This window comes from Hetaerina americana, unplaced genomic scaffold (assembly GCF_022747635.1).
Source record: "Hetaerina americana unplaced genomic scaffold, ioHetAmer1.1.p SCAF_3, whole genome shotgun sequence".
In the NCBI taxonomy this organism is placed as follows: domain Eukaryota; kingdom Metazoa; phylum Arthropoda; class Insecta; order Odonata; family Calopterygidae; genus Hetaerina; species Hetaerina americana.
In genome coordinates this window covers 34,294,398-34,318,372 of record NW_027286874.1, presented here as the reverse complement: position 1 = coordinate 34,318,372, position 23,975 = coordinate 34,294,398, and the positions used below count along the sequence as shown (strand labels likewise).

Below are 23,975 nucleotides of genomic sequence, written 5' to 3'. Positions count from 1 at the left end.
TTATTTGATGATCATCCAGTATCACTTTGTGGATTTTCTTCACTGTTTCTGGATTCGTCTCCTCATTTGGTCGACCAATGCGATGCTCGTCTTGATAGCTCGTATGGCCTCGTTTAAACTTTGGCACCGAGTATTTTACTGTTGTAAACAAAGGAGCAGACTCACCCAGAATAGAATCCAGTTCAGCTTTTATATTGGTTGGGCTGAGGCCTTTCAAAATAAAATTTTGTATCACATATTGATGAACAATTTTCTCCATTTTCTCAACTTCACTGAAAAGGTTCACCATTGATGGCTGCCAGACAAACACTAAACAATGCAGCCTCTTCAAACTTGAAACATAAGCTTTATAGATTGTATACTTTCTCATACAGTGATATTTTTCAAACAACTGCCGCCATCTCTAGGTCAGGCCAGGTACTTCTGGGCCTTCCCATGTACAATTTCAAGGGTAATCATAAAGAGTGTGCTGTGTCATTATATAGCAACATATAACATAAGGTTTCACCATTGAAGCGTAATTCCATGTTTCTTTCACACTATTCTACTAAATATCATCATCACATGGTTATTTTGAAGTACCTATGCAGTCAATGTTTTCTATCCATCACCATCAGAGGTTCCATAATTGCTAGAAGTGTAATTTTTGAAGTATTATGTTCTAGGAATTCAAAATTGGTAATCTTCATGGGAACAAAACTGTTTCTGGCTTGATGATTAGATTTGATAAAATCTTGACTGATTTGCTTCAAAATCAGTTATAGCAAAGCTTCAACCACACGTAATAATTTTAGTCTTGTGCAATTATTATCCAAAGTGTACGATTTCTGTCTGTTAAATTTAAACTAAATTGTTTATTTTTTTAGGTTTTGCCATTTGATGACAATCTGTGTGTTAGAGAACCATGTCTTAATTATGAGGAATGCCTCACAGTTTTGAAATTTGGGAATGCTACTGGATTTATAGGAAGCAGTTCAGTACTTTTCCGTCCAATATATCCTGTTTCAACTTTTGCTTGTAGATGCCCTAAGGGTTTTACAGGTTGGAAAATAATGTTTCATTTTTATATTATGATTATTGTGATAAATAAATTATCCATTTTTGTGGACTCTGTGTAAAATTAACAAAAAACATGACTATAATGCCAGGAGTGTGCTAATTTTTTGTTAAATTTTTTTGTAGGAAGTAGAGAGCATTACTTGTGTGACACTGAAGTTGATCTTTGTTATTCTAATCCTTGTGGAAATGGTGGGACATGTAGACGAAGAGAAGGTGGCTACACTTGTTCATGTAGACCTGGCTTTACAGGTGAGTTTGCCAGTGAATAATTAATGCAGATGCTAAAAGGGAAGGGTTTTGTGGATTACTACATCTTTACAAGTGGTTTTCTTACATGGAGGGACATTTAATTAGGTTTTGTGAGGATTTAAAAATATTAAAACTTTATTAAACTTAATTGAAAAATATTCCTATTACTTAATTAAAAAATTAAAGAAAGATATAGTAATTGGCATTGGCATGAGAAAATAGATCAAAATATGCACTTTCACTTATAAAGATAAATATGATATGTTTATGCTGACCAATATCATACATTGAGAACATTTGTCTCTATCGAGCAGCCATTACTTTTTATTGAAAAATATAAACAATGTAATATTCGTGAGCTAGGTTGAGTTAAATACAATCTCTTCATTGTGCTTACATTGTGGGAAGAATATGCTTGCTAAATTTCTAAAGGGGTTTGGAGCTGGTTGTTATTGGCTAAGCCAGGATGTTGGTTTTAACTTGTATGCATTTAAATGCTGTAATTTTTACTGAATGAATTGGCCTTGTTATCACGGTGTTAATATTTATCACATAGGACTTATTGCAACTCCAATATTGATTGAGTTCTTTTTTCTTCCCAGGTGTCAATTGTGAAATTGATATAAATTATGATACTTGTCAGCCTGGAATTTGCCGCTCCGGATCTTCTTGTGCTCCACTCATCAAGGGTGGATTCATTTGTGAAGGTTGCCCGTTGGGGGAACATTATACCCAACTTTGTGAGCTAAAGGCTCGATCTTTCCCTCCATCTTCTTTTCTGACATTTCCTGCATTGAAGCAGCGTCACCGATTAACTCTTCAATTGAGGTCTGAAAATAGAAAAAATTATTAGGTTTTTCAACCTTGTTTGTTAAATTTGTAGTGCTGATGAAATTGTGTAACATTTTATCATTGCAGATTTGCTACCCAGTCAGAAGATGGATTACTGCTATACAATGGGCGTTATAATGAAAAACATGATTTCTTAGCTCTAGAGATATCTGGGGGAACTGTCATATTTTCTTTTGCTCTTGGGGGACCAGAGGTTACGCGAGTTTCAACTTCACTTCCTGGACCAGGAGTTAGTGATGGAAATTGGCATCAAGTGACTGTTGATTATTTCAATAAGGTTACTACTATTTTTCATACTTATAACCATGAGGAATTCTCCACAGCTAACTACATTTTAAACCCCATACTTCTATTGCTGTTTTTGGTTTGAGCCTATTGAAATTAAGTTTCCCATCTTTAGAGTTCTATGATATTGAAACATTTTTTGTGAGTAAAAATAATACCTATGTAATTTAAGTAATGCTAGTCAGAAGGCCTACCAATAAATTATCATGATTTAAGTGATGATAATAAATATGTTATAATTTTGTCAGTAACTTGCATATTTTTTATGGTAGATAAAATTTTAATTAGAAAAAATTAAAAGTGTGACTGTGAAACATGATTTTGAGGTGCTTCCTGTCAAAGGGAGAGGTGCAAATTTCATCCCAGTGGGAGAATTCAACTTTGCTGTATTTGGTTAAATAAAATTCTTGTGTCTTGACAATGAAGAGGAAAATTCAAGTAATAATAATAATCATCCATTTGATTCATTGTTAGCAACTTGGGTTCCTTTTCAACTTTGAACCAAAGGGCACTCTAATAAATCTCTTGGATTTGTCAAATTTTCTTTTGCTCCTTTATTTGAGTTCACACTTTTCGTTAATTTTTGTTCTCTATCATGAATGTACATTTGTTTCTCTATTGTACTACTAAGAAATCTTTCAACACACCTCGTCAAGTGTCTGAATTTGTGAGGATTTTGATCAAATCTTTTTCTAATAATCACCAGCAAATCAATTGCTTAGTAAAAAATCATGTTCAGTTTTCACTGTGTTTTGAGGGATTTGCCTCCCAAGGCAAGAGCAAAGATTGTTATGGGAGCACCAATTGCCTATCACTGACTTGGATGAGGAATCTACTCTTTTACACTTTGAATTCCTCTCTTCTTCGTGGGCTAAAAGTAGTGGTGTTCAAACAATTAGGCCATTCAATTCTCCTGCCATCACAACAGAGGAAATGGCGTACTGTTGGAAATTTATCATTTTGAACCATGGAATAAATGAAAATCATTGCAACAAATGCATGAGGGGAAGATTTCACAGCTTTCATAATCACCTAACTTCCTAATGATGGCATCATTTAAACTAACATGTGGATTTAGTGCTGATTTCTTTCCCTCAATGAAGGTTTCAGATTCCTTATTTGGCACTTACAATGTGCATACGTGCTCATCTTACTTTCTAAGTTTTTTAGTATTCAAAGTGCCCCATTTCAGTTTCCTTTTCATCTTTTGATTAATGATTTCCGTGTTCTAAGTCCATGGTATAGAGGTAATAGTAATGGGTTAGTAGCATAGCATAGTATTGAGTGATCCAAAATACCCATAACAACAATTATGCATTTTTGTGTCCACATAGGGATGCATTTTTGTACAGTCATGATATGTTGCGGAAAAAAGCTTCAGTAAATGTTGGTTCACTAGTATCATTCAGTTGGAAATAGGTAAACCAAGCACATGAGATATTGTAATTTTCTAACAGAAACTTTCAATTTGATGACGATTCAATTGTTTGATGGTTTTTATGCATATGACTGTTGAATATATATGAACATTTTTGTTATCTTGAAAGTTATAGAAATTTGAAGCTATCTTAAAGTTCATAGCCCTGGTTGGCTGTTATCTTAGGTGGTGGATTTTGACTTTATCTTATCTTCTTTTCAGTGACAAAAGGGTCTGAGATACTATGTTTAATTAGTGTCTAGACCATCTCAAGTGATGAACTGTATATAATTATTAATCAAGTAACCATTGTTACTTTAGATTCATAACTCAGTCTTAAGTGTATCACATAATAATGATGATAATGGTATTTATTTTATACACTTTTATCATAAGAATGTTCTTCAGGGATTGCAGTTTTTCATATTTTGTATAGTTTTTGTATAAAACCCATTGCATGTTTGCATTTGCTTTTAGTTAAGTTGCACTAAAAATTCCAGCTAGAATACTGCCTATTGTACTGCTATTTCTCTTTAAAAATGTTTCTTCTTGATAAGTATTGCATCAAGTTTCTTATCATGCTGCTCTTTTATTTGACTTAAAATTCCTCTTATCTACTTATTTCTCATGTAAATTATATTTTGTTCTCTAGAGTGCTACAATTAGTCTAGATGACTGTGATACATCCCTTGGAGTGAAGCATGGTAGCCAGTTGGGTGGCCAGTGGGCTTGTGCTAATCGTTCCACTCAGGTTTTAGAAAACAGGTTAGATATTTATGATACTGACTGCCATTATAAACTAGGTATTGATTGGTCATGGTATATTTGAAAACAAAATCACTTATCATTGTGGTGCATTTCTACAAAGGTGTGATAGTAAGAGTTTTTGAAATGATTAGATGGTATGGTTGCAGCTTCACATGCAGGTGTTTTTTGGGGCTGTGAAGGATAGTGTGCTCACTTAGCAAAATATTAGTGAAAGTATCTGACATTATTAGATACAGTTAGGTATAAATCCCAGATCTATTTATTCTAGATCTATTTTAGAGATATAAATCCAGAACAGTTAAGTAAATCTCAGATACAATAGATAAAACAATTAACATTACTTTGTGAACAAATCTGTTCTTGTAAGAGTCTGGATATCACACTCATGTAACATTTGGTGGAAGTAGATATACAGTCCAGTACAATTTCAAGCATATAATACATGAAAAAACATAAGTTCCTATGAATCAAATCTCTAAACATTGAGCGATGGTTGTTCAGCTATTGAATTATAATATTCAGCATGAATTTTCTCCATGCTTTAATCTTCTATTTTCCCATTAGCTCACTTTGTTCTTATTTCAGGGGTTTTTAGATTTTGTTCACTTATTTAAGAACTTTTATATGCATTAGTAGAAATTTTTCTATATTTAAAATTTCATAATGTAGCATCATATATTGTCATGGCATTTCATTATATTTCTTTAAAATTGTACTTCTTTTAAATTTGAATGGATAAACTAGCTCTGTTGATGGTTCACATGAGAGTTAAGCTGTAAGGGTTTCTCAATTATACAGGATATTCAGAAAATATTTGACCAGAATGAGAGGGATGATAGAAGGGACATGACTAAAGTTTCAGAGTTTGGTATCACTTTCCTTTAGTTCATGGATTTCATCATAGGGTGGCTTGAGTGCCTAAAAGGCAATGTCATTTTAGAGATCCATATAGGGATATTGTTATCTAGGTTGCAAGAGTTAAAGGTAAATTATAAAAAAATATATCATTAATGTCTCAAATTCAATGGTCATGTCATCCTAGCAAATGTATTAAATGACTTACATTCAGTTTCATTGTGAAACTTATCTAAAGATTTCTGGCATTATTCTAAAATCATTAGCGGCATTTGTCATTCTTCCTTCCGTTTCTCTTAATTCTGAAGAAGCATCTTGTAAATCAAACTATTTATTAGTTGTATGTATAGTATAAAGTAGTAATTGTAATAAGACTATTGAAAGGAATTATTCATGGGGATGAAGATGTCCCATTTTATTGGGAAATGTAAAGATGCCCTTCAAGGATATCTGGATCCTCCAAAAATTGGCCCAGAATTCTTTATTCATTCTTCTACCTTAGGTCTCTTATACCATACCTCTCATTTGGATCAAACATTTTCCAAGAACACTGAGGTTATAAATCCAGCATTTCATCTCTCCCTTTATCCTTGGCAATTGTACTGGACCATTGCGTAATGATAGTACTAATTTATGTTGTTTAGTAATTTATCTCCTATATGGTCTTATTGATTCATTGAATGATACATTTCTGGGAATTTTTAAAGAATTTGGCCATCAGTTTCAGCAAATCGGAAGGTTTGTAAGACATTTTGAACTTGCTGCAGCCAATCATCAATGCTAATTTACAAGTTATAGAAGCTTGTCAGTATTAGTTGCCTCTTTTTCAGCTCAGTCGTAGCTGAAGAGTAATTGAAAAGGAAGAAAGTATGTATTGTATTCATTAATATCATTCACATTGACGTTGAAAAATGAAATATGGTAACCAAAATTTCTGCAATTTGGCACCAAATAATTTGAGGGAGAGAAATATTTCCAACTTGATTACATTCTAACATGTATGTTTTCCATAATGACTTAACTTTTAGACTGTATATTGTGAAAAGTGATCATGAAATTATTATTTGTAAATTACCAATACATCAAATCATTATGAAATGAACAAGTTTTAATGTCAACTGTATTAAGTATTAAAATTTTAAATTTCAACACGATTGAACTGCTCTACCATATCTCATCTAATGCAGTCCATTAATATCTATATGTAATTTTCTGGCCATTATTGAACCATTTGTATCATTATTTTAATGCAATAATCCATTATATTATAGAAGTAAAATGTGAAGGATCTCAGTTTTTCCCGGCGTATTGTATTCAGGAAGTTCTCTCGGGTTTCCCACCGGGTCAGCGTGGTGTGCACCGACGTTTCGACGGCTAACTCTGCCATCGTCTTCAGGGTGAAGTGCAGAGCAATGAATTCGCCATGTATTTATACCCTGTCGTAGGGTCAGGTGTCCTCCGATTGGTCCGATGTGTTCCCAAGTGCCGAGCCGCCCCGGTGACGTCTCGTACTTTCAATTTTTCTCAGCACAGGTCTCCACGTGCTGCTGATCTGGAAGCCAGTGTCCCTGTTGAAGGTATTCTGTCCTTCCAGTCGGATTTCCACGGCTTCCTTCGCCACTCGGTCCCAGTAGCCGTTCGTGTGACAAAGTCTTTTGGTGCTCCCCCAATCAATCCGATGACCATGCGTGATGCTGTGTTCGGCGACTGCAGACTTCTCAGGGTAATGGAGTCTGATGCATCGCTCATGCTCCGTTAGTCGCTTTTCAATTTTGCGGCCAGTCTCCCCGATGTATACCTGGCCGCACTCACACGGGATCCGGTATACCCCCGGCGCCTTTAAACCCCGTTCGTCTTTTGCCGTGCCAAGGAAGTTTTTCAATTTTCCTTGTGGCTTGTGGATGGTTTCCACTTTATGTTTCCTTAGTATCCTGGAAACATAAAGTGGAAACCATCCACAAGCCACAAGGAAAATTGAAAAACTTCCTTGGCACGGCAAAAGACGAACGGGGTTTAAAGGCGCCGGGGGTATACCGGATCCCGTGTGAGTGCGGCCAGGTATACATCGGGGAGACTGGCCGCACAATTGAAAAGCGACTAACGGAGCATGAGCGATGCATCAGACTCCATTACCCTGAGAAGTCTGCAGTCGCCGAACACAGCATCACGCATGGTCATCGGATTGATTGGGGGAGCACCAAAAGACTTTGTCACACGAACGGCTACTGGGACCGAGTGGCGAAGGAAGCCGTGGAAATCCGACTGGAAGGACAGAATACCTTCAACAGGGACACTGGCTTCCAGATCAGCAGCACGTGGAGACCTGTGCTGAGAAAAATTGAAAGTACGAGACGTCACCGGGGCGGCTCGGCACTTGGGAACACATCGGACCAATCGGAGGACACCTGACCCTACGACAGGGTATAAATACATGGCGAATTCATTGCTCTGCACTTCACCCTGAAGACGATGGCAGAGTTAGCCGTCGAAACGTCGGTGCACACCACGCTGACCCGGTGGGAAACCCGAGAGAACTTCCTGAAAGTAAAATGTGTATGTACTATACTGCACTGATATGTTTCCTATTCTTGGATGGGAATATTTTTTTGGGAAAGAATCTGACTATGATGAATTCCTTATCCTATTAATCTAAGAGTACTTATTTTTTCTTGTATGATCATTAAATGAAAATCCTTTGACCTTGAAATCTTGAACTTTCCAGATGTGCTGCATTTACTGAAACATGCCACAGATTTCTTGATTTGACTGGACCTCTGCAATTGGGTGGCTTGCCTTCTCTTCCTGCCACCAGCTTTCAGGTTAGCTGAAATGTGATTCTTTGCCCGAAGTATAAGTTGTGGTGATAATTTAGAAATAACATACATCATGTGTATTCTACCTGAAAAATTGCTTTCCAAGGCCACATTATGGAGGATGCATTGGTGCTCAATTCTGTTGCTTCTAATTCTTTAATACATTAGTATAATTTATAAGTTTTTGCTGCAAAATGCAGAGTATAATAGACATATCAGATGTTTCTATAATAAAGCATTGGATTATAATTTACTTTGAAGTTTAACATTTCTTCAAATAGGCTAAAAATAGTAATTCAGTACTCGTTCATTATTTTGCAGGTCCAAAACAAAGATTTTGTTGGGTGCATTGCAGATCTTTATATTGATCATCAATTTGTTGATTTGAATAGGTGAGTTTTATGTTGTTTATAACTCATATAAAAGTCATTTTCTTGCAAATGGCTGAGGGTTATTTATGTTGCAATTATTCGCCAGACTATTGGTAGATCATAGGGTTTTCAAAATTTTAGGTCCTCAAATATTTGCATTAGTATAACAGTTACGTAACTATTATAATAGTATCAAGATCAACTAAATAGTTTGTATAGTACAAAAGTTACTTCATACTCTACCTTTCATCATTAGAATACCTGGAGTGTGGTGAAAATTCACATTTTGTTTCTGTTACCTAAGGCAACTTCCTCTTCCCACGGCTCAGTTATGAGGTTGGGTGATTGAGGTAACTGTCACTGAAAATGGGAAGTATGTAGCTTCCAAATTTGTCATGTATGAGGTTCCCGTGCAGGTTTAGGTATCAAAACTTAAAGCTTTAAAATAAGATTCTTGAAAAAATTTGATTAATTGGTGTTGTTTATTTTTGGCGACAAATAAGAATTGTGATCAGAATCAGGAGTAATCATTAAATCAGATTATTTTGTTGATTTTGCATATGTGAGACAAGATCTTATATTTCGTGCCACCTCCAGTAATACTTCATTGTTTACATTCTTCTTAATTGGAAATATTGTCAACTCAGAGCTAAAATCAATTTCTGGTCAAAAGCATGAGACATAGTGTGCATTTTAGTAAAAATCTTTTGAAATAAATGACTTGAGAGTACATCTTTTATTTTGAAATCTTTCTTTTCAAGATTTATTTTGGAATTTTGTCAATTTCAACATAAAATAATATAGAATATGAAATGTGAAAGGAGCATCTTAGCCTTGGAATTGCTAGATCTATTGCACAATTTTTCTTTTACTTTTGGTGTGTCAGTATGACATTCATTCTACTACATCTGTTTTTACACTACATGTAGTGTAAAAAATGATGAACTTTGGTCAGTTTGGTCAGCTTGCCCGTTATCTTAATAACCAGGTAAAACAACATCACAACTTTACTGGAATCACAAGAAATTTCCTCTGGTTTATTTATTTCAGATTTGAATAAATATTTTAAAGTCCAATTTTTTCAGCAGATTGAATTTTGAAATAATGTGATTTTACCTTATATGATTAATGTTTCTGTAATTATTGGGTATTGCCATGCTGAAGTCCTTCTTAAAAACCTTTTATAGTTTTGTGGCTGATAATGGAACACTTGCTGGATGCCCTGATAAAAAAGCATTCTGTTTATCCAACCCTTGCAAAAATGGTGCTACCTGCCATGATGCTTGGAGGTCATTTGAGTGCTCTTGTTTGGAAGGTTGGAGTGGAAAAGATTGCAGTGAAGGTAATGCTATCCATAAAAGTAGCATTTAAGTTTACATTCTGTTGTAACAATGTTCTTTAAAAATCTTGTTTTCTAAAGATAAGGGGAATGCTATGGTAATCATGAAGAAAGACAACTACTACCACAAAATTGCAGCCCTATTCGATAGCAGTACCTATTTCCTATTGAAAAGTGACCCAAAAGCAAAGATGCAACGACTCACTAGGGAGAAAATCAATCGGTCATCCATTCCAATGGAAGATAAATGGAGACTCTTTCCATCGGCAGCCAAACCACCGCGTCTGCATGGACTACCCAAGGTTCACAAGGAGGGGGTCCCCCTACGACCCATCGTAAGCAACATAGACGCACCAACCTACAAGCTGTCACAATACATCGCTCGTTCTGTCCAACCCTTCGCCGGAAGAACCGACTCATCCGTGAAAAACTCCACGGAATTTATTCGCACCATCAAGAATATAGAAGTTAAGGAACAAGATGTGCTAGTGAGCTTTGATGTAATCTCTCTCTACACGAATACTCTCATCGATGGCTCAATGCAACTCATCAAGAAACTCACATCGGAAGGATTACCAAAGGATTTCCCGGACCTCACAGAATTCTGCCTCAAGAACTCATACTTCCTATGGAATGATAAGTACTTTCAGCAGAAATAAGGTGAGGCCATGGAATCACCTCTATCCCCTGTAGTAGCTGACATTTTCATGGAGAATTTTGAGAAGAAGGCAATAGAGGCTTACCCAAAGAAACCATCTCTTTGGATCCGTTATGTCGACGACACCTTCGTCATCTGGCCACATGGGAGGAAAGAACTAGATCTGTTCCTAAAACACCTTAATCAGCAACATCTTGCCATCAAATGCACCATGGAAATTGAGCAGAATGGCATCCTGCCCTTTTTAGATGTGTTAGTGACCAGGAAACCTAATGGGAGCCTTGGACATTCAGTATACCGCAAAAATACTCACACCGACTGGTATTTGAATGCACAATCACACCACCATCCAGCCCAGAAGTGTTCGCTGGGAAATACACTAGTTTCTCGCACCTATATCATCTCAGACGTCGATTCGCTCCTGTCGGAAAAGAGATACCTCATCTCAGTGCTGGGGAAAAGCTGATACCCTCAACAAGTGGTCCTAAAAAAGGCCGCCAAAAAAGAAATGGAGTTGATGCAAGATGTGATTCTTCCCAAGAAACAGAGCAAGGAGAAGCCTGAAAAAGAAAAAAACAACGACATATGCTACCATCCCTTATGTCGCCAGAGCGGCCGAAAAGATGAGTAGGCTACTACGAAAGCATAACATAACAACTAGGTTCTCCACGGGAAGAAAAATCAGCGATTCGATACCTAAGCAGAAGGACCGCATCTCCGATCTCATGCACGAAGGTGTATATGAGATAAAGTGCACGTGTGGGAAGTCCTATATCGACCAGACAGGATGGTCCATCAGATGCAGGGCCAAAGAGCACCAAAGGGCCACAGATAAAAAAACAGTTCCGACTCTCGGCAATTGCCGAACATGCATGGTCGGAACCCGGGCACACAATCAAGTTCGATCAAGCAAGAGTGCTGGCCAAGGAAGGGCATTATTTCCCGAGACTGTTAAGAGAAGCAGTTGAAATAATGTAGAATCCAAACAACTTCAACCGTGAGGATGGCTACACCCTGGCTCCCACATGGAAAAGGTTGATTCCCATTGGCCACCAAGAGAGAGCAAATCAGAGAGCTCCTAGCCAGCCAGTTTCTCCTATATATAGCGGCCAAATTGCAACGCAAATCACTTCAACCTGAAGACGCCTCCAGGACTGGGGGCGAAACAGTTGTCCATCAACTCACCTACGCGATGGAAATTCCCAAAAGAAGAATGAATTCATAAGTTGCATATGTTGACAATAAGCATCATGATAACTGGTGAGAACATTTAATGGCTGAGTAAAACTTGTATACTGATCAGCAAATTTATTTCTATAAACACTATCATGGCAGTCACAAAGTATGTGTGGTCAGTCATGAATTCACTCTCGTTTCACTACCTTTTTTATAAGTGTGGCAGTGTTTTATCAAAGGCAGGTAGTAATCCATATGATACTGCCTGGTTTATTTTCTTTCCTATGAGTGTAATCAGAAAAGTACTTGAAATTGAATAGAAGTAAACAACTTACCTCATTGAAATTTTTTTTATTTTTCAATGTAGTCTCCCTGTACACTAATGCACTTGGTCCGGTGATGTTCCAATGTCTTCATCCCATTTCAAAAATTAGATTCCTTCAGGCCTGCATAATACCCATCTACTTGGGCTCCTGGTGCTTTTTTTGAAGAGAATCTCCATCCATTAAGGGAAATTTTGAGCTTGGAGAAGATATGGAAATCTAATAAAGCCGAATAAGGCGGGCGTGGCGACAATTCGTATCTTTGTTCACATACTTTTGCCATGACAATGACACTTACGTGTGAGTGAGCATTGTCTTGATCAAAGATGATTTTCTTCCCTACCAAACCTGGCTTTTTTTTGTGTATCTTTTGCTGTAGTTGGTCTAGGAGTTAAGCATAGTATTGTCTAGTAATTGTTTGACCAGTGGGAAGATAATCTATCATCAGAATCCTTTTCACATTCAAGAAACTGAAGCCATCACTCTTCTGGCCGATTGCATTGCCTTTGCTTTCTTTGGTGGTGGTGAATCAACATGCTTCCACTTCTTTGACTGCTGTTTTGTTTCTGGGGTATGGTTGTGGACCCAAGTTTTATCTGTGGTCACAAATCGGCAAAGAAATTCTTGTGGGTTTCTCTTAAAATGGGTGAAACTTTTTTGTAAAATTTTGCATCTGCTTGTGATCCTGCATCAAGAGTCGTGGCACCCATTAAGCAGATGATTTTCTTATATCCAATTCCACTGTTAAAATGTGATATGCCCATTCAGATGAAATCTGTACAGATTTGGTGATTTATCGCACTTTCAGCCGGCGATCCTCTTTTGCAATAATTTCTGGGCTAGTGGAACATTTTGGCTGATCACTATGCTGATCATCATCTTAGCTGTCCCGACCAAACTTAAACTTGTAAGTCCCTTTGAAAACAGTTAAATATGAAGGAGCAGAGTCTCCCAGAGTGTTCTGAAAGTCTGCATGAATTTCCTTTACTTTCATAACTTTTCTTTACGAAGTGTTCAATCACTGCTCGAAACTCAATTTTTTCCATCTTCACCAATCACTAGATGGGAACAACAGCAGAGAGTTGTCTACACCACAGATCTCTTCCCAGGGCAATGATGCATTACATGTTTAGTCATAAAGGATTACCTACTACTAATTGGGAAACTTGTTGCATTAGCGCTGGCATCTGGTGGTGATTCTAAATACCTGTCCAACTGCCATCGTATTTGTATTTAATCAGCTGAGAGTACATTATATGAAAACTACTTCCACCAGATTTGATGGAAGGTGGCCTATAGCACCTTGTGAAATTGCTTGTCCAAGGCCCCAGTAGTCCCCACCCCTATTCTGTTTTGCCCTGGCCCTCAACTCCAACAGAGCTAATAAAGCAAGGTAACCCACCTCCCCTATTTCCGAACATTTAAAGCAGCTAACCAATATCGACATCTTCATGCACTATGCCATGCTTACATAATGATCATTCAATTTATGTTTTCTGAGTATTTTTTAGTCATAAAGCTATTTTACCCATTTAATCTCCCTTTTCTTAAATCATTCTGTAGTAAATGTACGGAAAACAGGTTTAACAGTGTAAAAATCATTTGCATTTACTAGGAAATGAACTTAAATCCCTTGGTGTTCGATCTAAGTGGTTTAGCTGTTAAGCTACTGAGGCATCCTCTTGCACTGCCAGAAGAATAATTTCGTCGCGGTGAAATTCTTGCATTTCAGTGCACATCAGTTGGATCCCAGGATGACTCTGTTAAATTAGCTTTTGCAACATTTCCTGCTGCTCTTTGAATCTATAAATATAAGTAAGATTACTCAAACATTGGTTGTGCCATTCACTCCGACGAGCATATGCAATCACTCCCTCAGGTTATTATGACACAGAAGAATCATTGCGGAGGCTTTTCTTCTTGTATGCAATTTTATATGTGTATGTTTATGTCATGTGAATTCTTTCTTGAGTGTTGCAGAATAACTTTTTTTTCTTTTGGCTTAAATATTAGCCCCTAGAATTTCATATACTGGAGGGGATGGGTTTGCAGTGGATGGGGAGAAGAGGGAATGTCCCTTGCTGAGACCAATGGGATAGGATAATTATCAACACGCTAATGCAATTCTTTTGAAGTGCTCTTTTGGATGAGAGGCCCAAGATGGATTTAGTTTAAATATGCAGTACAACAAATACATTTTTTTCAGCATCATTATTGTTTATTGTGTCGTCATTTTACATGGTGGCCGGACACCAATAGAGAAACTTTTATTAAGCAGAATTTTTCTTTGTCAATTCACAATTCAGCCAGCTCTCTTTCCAGTTGGTGCAGTCTATTCACCTGTGGTGATCAAATAAAGTTTTTGAATGCCTTTCTGGTAGGCTAGAGTAACTTTATTTTACATGTATTCAATTTTCTCTGTTCACCTTTCAATGCCATTGGTGCCCCTACGTATGTAGGAGTCTTAATGTATAGCCATCAATATTCAATTTCTTGAGTAATATTTTTATTGAACATTTCATTACCGTATAATATGAGCATGGGCAGCTATTCTTGAATTCATTATTACCAGAATTTGGAGTATTCATGAAATATCTTGGAAAGAGTCTGAGTTAATGAGATAATTTAGGGCTTGCCTGATGTATACCTTACATAGCTCTAACCTCATCTATTAAACTGACCTTCAATTTGATTACTCCAGTATGGGGCAGGAATGTAAAGTTTGGAGTGTTACCTTATTGTCATTCATAAAATGTTATAAATTCTCTTTCACAGCTGTTAAAATACCATGGAGATTTAAAGGAGATGGCCAACTGTCATTCAATCCTCTCTTGCGGCCAATACTGCTGCCCTGGTTTAATGCTTTGTCAATACGAACACGCCAGTCCAATGCCTATCTTATGAGCATTCAAGTTGGCCAGAACAGCTCCATCACTATAGCAGTAAGTGTTAAATTAAATGAAGGTTTTTGTTCCAACTGCCTAATATTGGCATGCAAATCATATTTATTTTTGTCCATGTCATTTTTAGAAAATAAGAATATTCATTTTCTAAACAACTTTCTTCAGAATTAAATGGAGAGTATGAAAAATTGCCTCTTTGATGAAGAAAATGGTACTCTTGTTACTTTGCTCTGAACTATTTGTAAGATTGTTAGTATGGGGTTCATTTATGTTATGGTGTTCAGTTTCATTTATTTTGTATAAACTTGAAAATTCCTCTGAAAATATAATTATTAAGGGGAGAATAAATATTTAATCCATGATTTTTCTCTTACAGCTGAAAGATGGCTACCTCCAGTATGGGTTTGACAAGGAATGGCTTAGAGCTAGGTGGCCCAAAGGTGGGCTAGGTCCTGGAGCTAGACTGGATGATGGCAAATGGCATCGAATTGAAGCAAAATGGATGCCAGGGGAAGTCTGGCTGAGTATAGACTATGGGCGTAGAGAATGGACGGCTCAAGTATCTGCTAAAATTCAAGGGCTGTATGTAGGACGGATCATTGTTGGAAGTCTCTATGGTTCATCATCAAATGCATCTCGTGAAGCTAATGTCAGCATTCCAGAGCACACCCCTTTTAAAGGCTGCATACAGGTATGTAATTAAAAACAGCCTTCACAAATTAAAAACCTGTGTATTGTAATCAAGTATTATCATTATGTTAATTTAGTAACCATTATGAATGTAATGCATTGTTATCACCAAGATTATGAAGTCTGGAAAATTAATTGATACATGTTTTCAAGTTCAAGAAAAAGTGAAAGAGAATACATGATGATATTTATGCTCTCTTGGAAGACATAATACCACTCCAATTTTGTGAAGTTTCAGGTATGAATGGTCAATTTGGAACATGGTGAATGACCAATTAGTAAAATATTCTATTGTTTGAATTTAATTCATTATGATGGTTAATATGGTTCTACATCATCTTCAGAGGCACTGGGTGGGCAACATTGTCACTATTGGGCTTGAGGGTTGGCAAAGCAATGTTGAATTTCAAAAACATTTATGTTAAATGTAGTCCATCTTGGTTTACATATGGCTTGAATCCTATGGTGTTGCACCATGACCAAAGTTCACAATATCATCTAGAGTTGTCAGCTTCACCTTTAGATTACCAACAAAGGGCCAACATAGGGTGAGGGAGTAGTTCTTTAAGTTCCATATATAGTGAAAAATTGAGTGGTATTTAGTTGACGTTAGCTTGGATAGTCACTTTAAGAAGGAGATGGAAAGGAGGGCTCTTCTTCACTCATTCAATGATATCCAGTTGTTCCAGAGCATCAAATTCATGCCATTTGATTTAAAGGTGTAGTGCTTTGAAATCAAAAGTCAGAATCCCAGTCATTACTCGTCGATATCAGGTGTTTGATGATGGATGGTTTACATGAGATCATGAACTTTTTCTTTGATTCCAGTGAAAAAATTTCAGCTTGTCTGAACAACAGCAGGCTCTGCAAGTTATATCAAACACTCTTCTCTTCCTTACCTTATAAATAGCTTCTTTATTTTTGCTCAAGTTATGCCATGTGTTAAATGAGATTCTGAATTTGTCTTTGAGATTGCATTTGCTATTTGGTATGAAATTTGTTGGTGAAAGGGATTTTGCACCACTTGTGTTCTTCCATCTTGTGATCTGCCCGGAGGGACTTGCTGCCGCTGATAGCTTTAGTTTTTACAAGTTTTAGCCTAAAAAGTTTTGTAATAATCAGTTCTAATTCTGTTAACTTGGCATTAATACATATTGTGTGAAAGAAAGAATTTTTCTTTCTCTTGAAAACATGAAATAATGCATCCCATGACACCCAGATAGCACAAGTTTGATTGTATCTGCTTCATATTTGGATCATATCCATGGATGAAGCTATTAGGCCATCTCAAAAGATTCTTTTATGGATGGATTTACTCTATTTATGTCGTTTGTATTAATGTAATATTGAGTATGGTAAAGCCTGGGATAAATGAGATCTGACAATAGATGATGGTGCACAGAATTTTTACCTGAAATTTTCAAAATTTTTCTGACAATTATTCTGGGTAATGTGATGAAAAAACCATAATTATAGGCAGCAATTTGTATTATGGCAGCAATTTTTACTATGGCAGGAATTAACTATAGCTCAACCTGAACAGGCAAACAATGCTCTCAGACCAGAATATAAAAATTCAGTTTGGCAATGCACCATAACTTGATTAGTTCATAGCACTAATCTTAGACCAATGGAACTAAAAATACAGCCTGTAAGTCACCTGCATAACTTGTACTCGACCTGAAATTTCTCTGTAAAACTGTTTCTGAGTGTTTAATGATGATTCTAAAAAGAATTGATTGAGTAAAGCATTATGTGAGGGGAAATGTTCAAGGCAGCAGAATGAATCCACTCACAAGGAGCAAGAACAGCAGTGTATTAAAATTGCATTTCTTCTGCATGTGGTTCCCCAACTCTACCGAAAAAATAGTCCTCATGCACGAAGGAGATGTCATTACTCAGATATCTAAATCCTAGAGTGTTTCAAATAGTCCCTTGCAACACATTACATGAATGTGTGACAATATTATTGAGGCATTACTGATATGCATGCTTCAGCTTCAGTTAATATCACTCTTAGTCATAATAAGTACTTCCTTTAACTTTACATTACTTTTATTAACTTATTTTTCAAATGCATCTCTTTTATTCACTAAATTATAATGTCATTTGCTTCATAGGACATACGCATTGGGACTTCTCAATCAACTTTACAACGTCCAATGGTCAAGGATCGAGTATTAGAGGGCTGTCAGTCTAAGGACTCCTGCCAAGCTCCAGTGTCATCTTCTAATCAATTGTTGAAAAATGCCTGCTCAGGTATTAGCCATAGCAGGTGTATTCCTCAGTGGGAAGGGCATAAGTGCCAATGCGATCCAGGTACCTATTTCAGTAACATCAAACTTGTTCTTTTGTTTAGCTTTCAAATAAGTTTCTTACGCTGTAAGGTTCAATATTGCTCAGAAAAAACCTATGAAATTTAAAATAAGACATTGTAAAACTTATGAAAAACTTTTCCAGTTTCAACTATGTGATAGGTTTTGTTTTCTGAATGCTATGGTAATTTTTTTTGCTATGTTTCAAATCTCATGTTTCTTTATGAAGGTTATGTCGGATCAGATTGTATTGGAGTGTGTGCTGTGAATCCTTGTATCAATGGCGCAAAGTGCATTGCAAACCAAACTGTATCAAGGGGGTATCAGTGCAAATGTAAATCTGAAGAATTCTCAGGTTAGTGTGATAAGATCATTTGTTAATTTTGCTTAAATGACAGCTTCTAACTAGGTTAATGTTTGAAAGCTAATAATTATCAGTGTAATCTTGTACATTTAAATCTCATCTCGAGCATGGTAGTATGGAAAGATAATCTCTAAAAATTAAAAATAGTCAATATGTGTCTACATTTAAGAACTGGATGATCACTTTTGTGAAAAATATATTTTCTGTACTCTTTCATTGATAACTTATGTTGGTAGTTCATGTCCACATCCCATCCTTCTATCATTCAGTATGAAATGTTTTGCTCAAACAATTATTGGCCTTGACACTTCTTGTGAAGCAAGGTTTTTTACATAAAATTCTCTTAATTTGCATCTGGGAAAGAGATTTGATTCAAAATTACCATGAAATCATTATAAAGCTGTTCATTATGTTAATGCATTGCCGTGATTAAAATGAATTTATATAGTTTTGAAACCATGTCTCATGGCTTTTAGTCATTAACTTATCATTACATTCGTTGGGTTTTGCTAATTTATTTCCTTCACCACTTAAAGGTAACTACTGTGAAGTGAAAGTAGATCAACCTTGTCCTGCAAGCTGGTGGGGATACCCTATATGTGGACCATGTCATTGCAATACAGAGAAAGGTTACAACCCAGACTGCAACAAAACAACTGGAGAATGTTTCTGCAAAGTGAGTTCATTTGAAATTCTTGCAGTTCATTAAAATTACATCACAAATCCTGGTTCCGAGTCAATATTTTTTAAATTTTCTTAGGAGAATCACTATCAACCAGAAGGATCTGACAGATGTTTTGATTGCCAATGCTACCCAACTGGATCTTTTGGCAGCAAATGTGATCCTGTGACTGGTCAATGCAAGTGTCGAATGGGAGTTGTCGGAAGAAGATGTGATGCTTGTCCTAATCCATATGCTGAAGTCACTCTTAGGGGGTGTGAAGGTGGGTTTTATTTCCTTTTTTTTTCAAAATAACAGTGTGAAACCTATGAGATGTCTTTATGAATCAATACAATGTGATATGCTCACATATATCTCTATTTCACTCAGAGTAGAAGAAATTGTGTGAGTATGATTGTTGCATAATGTTTTTTAGTGACTCTTTCCGATTCAAAATTATTTATTTGCAGTGTAGCAGATGTTTTTATGATAAACAAATATATTGCAAAACATTAACGTATGTGTCATCTTTACAGACAGGATAATAGAAACTATGCATTGGTTTTGTAAATCATTCTAAAGAGCTTCCTTCTCCAATTCCTAATTACATATGATGACAAATTTCAAGAAACTGCAGGAGATGCTGCAGCAGTAACTTTTGAGTCATCTGCTAAAGTGCATTTTAATGCAACAATTTCAGAGTATAAAAATCATATGCCGGTCAAGGGGAATAATTTTTACCCTCTGAAATTGTTGCATTGTAATACGTAAAACAAATTTAACAAAATGAGTTTTTCTTGGTGTATCCTTGTCAATAGAAACTCCGCTGTACGGGCAGCATGTTAATGCTTTGATCTAAAAACATTTCATGGGATCTTGGACACTGTGGTGCATCTCAATATCTTGTACAAGTATTTATAATGTGAAAACTACCTATGTACCTTATTAGGTGTAAATTCTGCAACCAAAAATTTTTGTTTTGGCTCTGATTTTAACTTCAAGAGCTGGTGGAACTGGTAACTGAAGGACTGTATTCGCCCATTCCTGCATAAATATCTGAAGGATTTTTATGTTAGATGTGTTCAACTTTATCATTTAAGGGTTGTATTAGTACCTTGTAGAGGATATTTTTTTAAAGTTCGCTCTGGATAGTAACGTTGAACAAATATGGCAATAACTTTGATAAAAAATTTAACACAGAAATATTGTACAAATACAGACAAGGGGAATATTTTTGTGATCTTGTTTGGAAGATTAAAGATTTATCAAGATTATATCCAAATACCTATATTACCATCTTTGGATTCCTTTTGGAGTGGAACTGGACTTCAAGTTTGAATTAAATTTATGAGACAAAAAAATATGCAAAAAACTTATCTATTTTGGAGCATTTTTATTTAAGCTTTATTAATTATAGGACAAATATCATAATCATGTGTTGATTCCTGATGGAATAAAAATGTACTAGAATATTCAAGCTTATTTCTACTTACTTCTTTGTGCATTTGCAGTGGTATACGATGGCTGCCCTCAGAGTCCATCCCCACCAGGAGTTTGGTGGCAACGGACTTCATTTGGTAACACATCTTACCGTGCCTGCCCTTCAGGTTCAAAAGGGAGATCATCACGCACTTGTGATCGTGAGCTTGGTTGGCTTCCTCCAGATATTTTCAATTGCACCTCTGATTCTTTTCTTGATCTACGGAAAGTGGTAAGTTCAATAATAACTCCATAAAACAAATGAATGCCATTTCTGAACTGAAATTTTTCGAATATTTTGTTTTGGTACTAAATAGGTTCTTTTAGATGCTGATTATGATACTTTGCGTAAATTTTGGAGGCATATGTTACTTGAATTATATCTGCAGATTTGGATTTGTCATTGTTTAGCCTTAATATAGGGATAGGGGTCAGGGTTTAAGGATTTAGTCTAATCATGTAGAACCCATGAATTCAAGATGATATTGAATGCATGGATTTTGGATGGCATTGAATATAGGTTTTTGTGAGGCTGTCTGCTTGCACTGCCTTGGTGTGAGCAGTCAATAATGTGCTACCGTGTTTTCTAATGTTCCAAACTTTTCAAAATTCAGAATTATCAGTTTTCAAATGAATTAGTCCAAATGAAAGGTTTGGCATGTATTAATTCAAATCAATTTTTTTTGTCCTAGGATTTGTTGTACAAATATAGGACATATCAAAGAAAATATACAGCGAATTATAGTTCAAAGTTTTTTTAGTTTATGGCATTTTACTGAAATTCCTCTCATTATCAGGTAACTTGTTAAAAATAATGAGTTCCATATTTTTAGGCCCAAGTACTGTGTGTGTATGTATATATATATTTTATATATATATTTTATATATATAATATATATATATATATATATATATATATATATATTTTATATATATATTTTATATATATAATATATATATATATATATATAAATAATTTTATTTCCCCAATTGACAAGTACATAGTACCTGTATATCATGCAATTATGTAATCGAGATATATATATATATATATATATATATATATATATATATATATATATATATATATATATATATATATATATATATATATCGATTACATAATTGTATGATATTCTGTACCATACTATGTACTTACTGTCAATTGGGGAAATAATATATACATATATATTTATATATGTATGTATATATATATTTATACATGTATATATATGTATACACACGTCACACATATGTACATACACATACGTGGAAGGGACAGAATGTAAAGCTTTTCAAAAGAGGGGATGGCATGGTGCATTGAAAGATTCATTGCACATTATTCGAACAACCCTTTTTTGTATATTTAATATTGTGCTGGCTTTTGGTGAGGAACCCTAGAAAATGACACTGTACATTATATGTGCATAGAAATGACCATAATACACCGCTAATTGGACATCATTACTAACAGTGTTCCTGATCACTCTGATGAGAAAACAAATGGAGCTTAATTTATAACGTAACTTGCTTATATAATCATCTCAAGATAATTTACTATCTATTTCAATGCCCAGGAAGTGAGAATTGGTATTTAGTGGAATCAATTTCCCATCAATATTGATAGTGACATTAGCTTTTGGCTTATTTTTGGTAGTAAAGTACACTATGCTTGATTTATACACATTGAGGGAGAAGGAGTTTTGCTTGCACCTCTCATCTAGCAGAAGTGTAGCATGGATTGACTTGGACGGCAGGTTATTGATAGAAGAGGCTGACACTAAAACAGTGGTGTCATCAGCATAGAGTACTGGGAGTATGCCAGGCAAGGGATTTAGTCTACTTGGGAGGTCATTAATATATAAAAGGAAAAGAACTGGTCCCAGGACAGAGCCAGATTTCATAAGTTTGGGAGATGATATTTATTTCATCGCATTTTTGCATAGAGAGACACATTATTGTCTATCACTTAAATACGACTTGATCCAATCAAAGGATACACCTCTTATGCCAAAGCTAGTGAGTTTTGATCATAGGAGGTGATGGTTAACATGGTCAAAAGCCTTGGGGAAGTCAAAGAAGAGTTCTGCAGATTCAGATCTGTTGTCTAGATCAGACAGTATTTGACTGACTACTTGATATGAGGTTGTGGAAGTAGATCTTGATTTCCTAAAACCATGTTGAGAGGTAGATAGTAGATTGTGGGTTTCCAAGTATTACATTAGCCGATTGTAAAAAACTGTTGTAAAAATATTACCAAATTGATTCAGTCTGGAGATTGGCTTATACTCGTATGTAGTTTATTACCATTACATAGGGGTATGATTTTGACAACTTTGAGTGGAGAAGGGAACTCACCAGAATAAACAGATTCATTTACCAAGAAAAGTAAAGGCTGTTCAATTGCTAGGGAAGATTTTTTATAATTAAGGTTGGGATGCCATCTAAGCCCAAGGTGAACTTGTTGCTTAGTTTATGGATGATATAACTTAATTCAGCATCAGAGCATGGATACAAAAATAATGATTTACGCGCATGAGAAATTGGTCGGGCCATGTTAATATGAGCAAGATTTACAGCTGTTTGTTGTGAGAGATAAAAGTCATTCAGTTCAGAAGCCATATGCAAGCCATTAATAAGCATTATATTGTGGGAATCCATCAATTTGATATCAGATTTTACATATTTGAAGAAGGCTTTGATTCATTTAAAATTTTCCAGATTTCTTTAGTTTTATTTTCTGCAATTGAGATCCTGTAAGAATTAAAACACCTTCTGACATTTAACAGGGTGCGCTTATAGTTTTTTTTAAGGCTGAATATTTTAGCTGATCACTAGGGGCCAGTTTATTTTTGTGATAAGCATTTGCATTTTTCATGCAACTTGATAGATAGCATACTTCATCTGTGACCCAGGGTTTCTTATTCTTTAGTGCAGAAGATTTCCTTAACTTTCTAGGGATGAGGGGAAAACAGACATCAAAATAGTACAGAAAGGTTGAGTAAAAGTAATTAAAGCCTGCATCAAAAGAATAAGCACAATAAACACTAGTCCAATCATAAGAATTTAGCGTTTCATAAAAATTGATTAGATTTTCATGCGAGAAACACCTCTTATACTGTGTTTCATTGTTTTCAGTTGAATGAGTTGCAATTAAGGAAAGCAGGGAGAAATGGTCTGAGATATGAGACTTAATAACCTTGGTTGTTATTAGTCCTGAATTGATGTTGGTCAGTATATTATCAATGAGGGTTGCAGGGGAAGGACGAACTCTTGTGGGTTCAGCTGTGGTGGTATGGAGGTTAAATAATGATATTTCGATTATGATAGTAAATCAAGGAATACGTACTTTAATCTGGAATTCATCAGAAGATTGCAGTTTATGTCGACTGACGGGT

General features: G+C 35.7%; 1 protein-coding gene across 1 annotated transcript in view; it reads left to right on the top strand.

Annotated features, from left to right (window-relative positions):
- Positions 1-23,975, top strand: part of stan (Protocadherin-like wing polarity protein stan) — an 89,790-nt gene that overhangs the window by 26,847 nt on the left and 38,968 nt on the right. Inside the window, exons 15-29 of the mRNA XM_071587331.1 lie at positions 867-1,041; positions 1,183-1,308; positions 1,911-2,136; positions 2,227-2,437; positions 4,515-4,627; positions 8,208-8,304; positions 8,620-8,690; positions 9,857-10,011; positions 14,941-15,107; positions 15,445-15,759; positions 17,879-18,077; positions 18,303-18,428; positions 18,974-19,113; positions 19,198-19,381; positions 20,610-20,809. Of these exons, the coding sequence (XP_071443432.1) occupies positions 867-1,041; positions 1,183-1,308; positions 1,911-2,136; positions 2,227-2,437; positions 4,515-4,627; positions 8,208-8,304; positions 8,620-8,690; positions 9,857-10,011; positions 14,941-15,107; positions 15,445-15,759; positions 17,879-18,077; positions 18,303-18,428; positions 18,974-19,113; positions 19,198-19,381; positions 20,610-20,809 (2,505 nt within the window). The remainder of the gene's footprint in view (positions 1-866; positions 1,042-1,182; positions 1,309-1,910; positions 2,137-2,226; positions 2,438-4,514; positions 4,628-8,207; positions 8,305-8,619; positions 8,691-9,856; positions 10,012-14,940; positions 15,108-15,444; positions 15,760-17,878; positions 18,078-18,302; positions 18,429-18,973; positions 19,114-19,197; positions 19,382-20,609; positions 20,810-23,975) is intronic.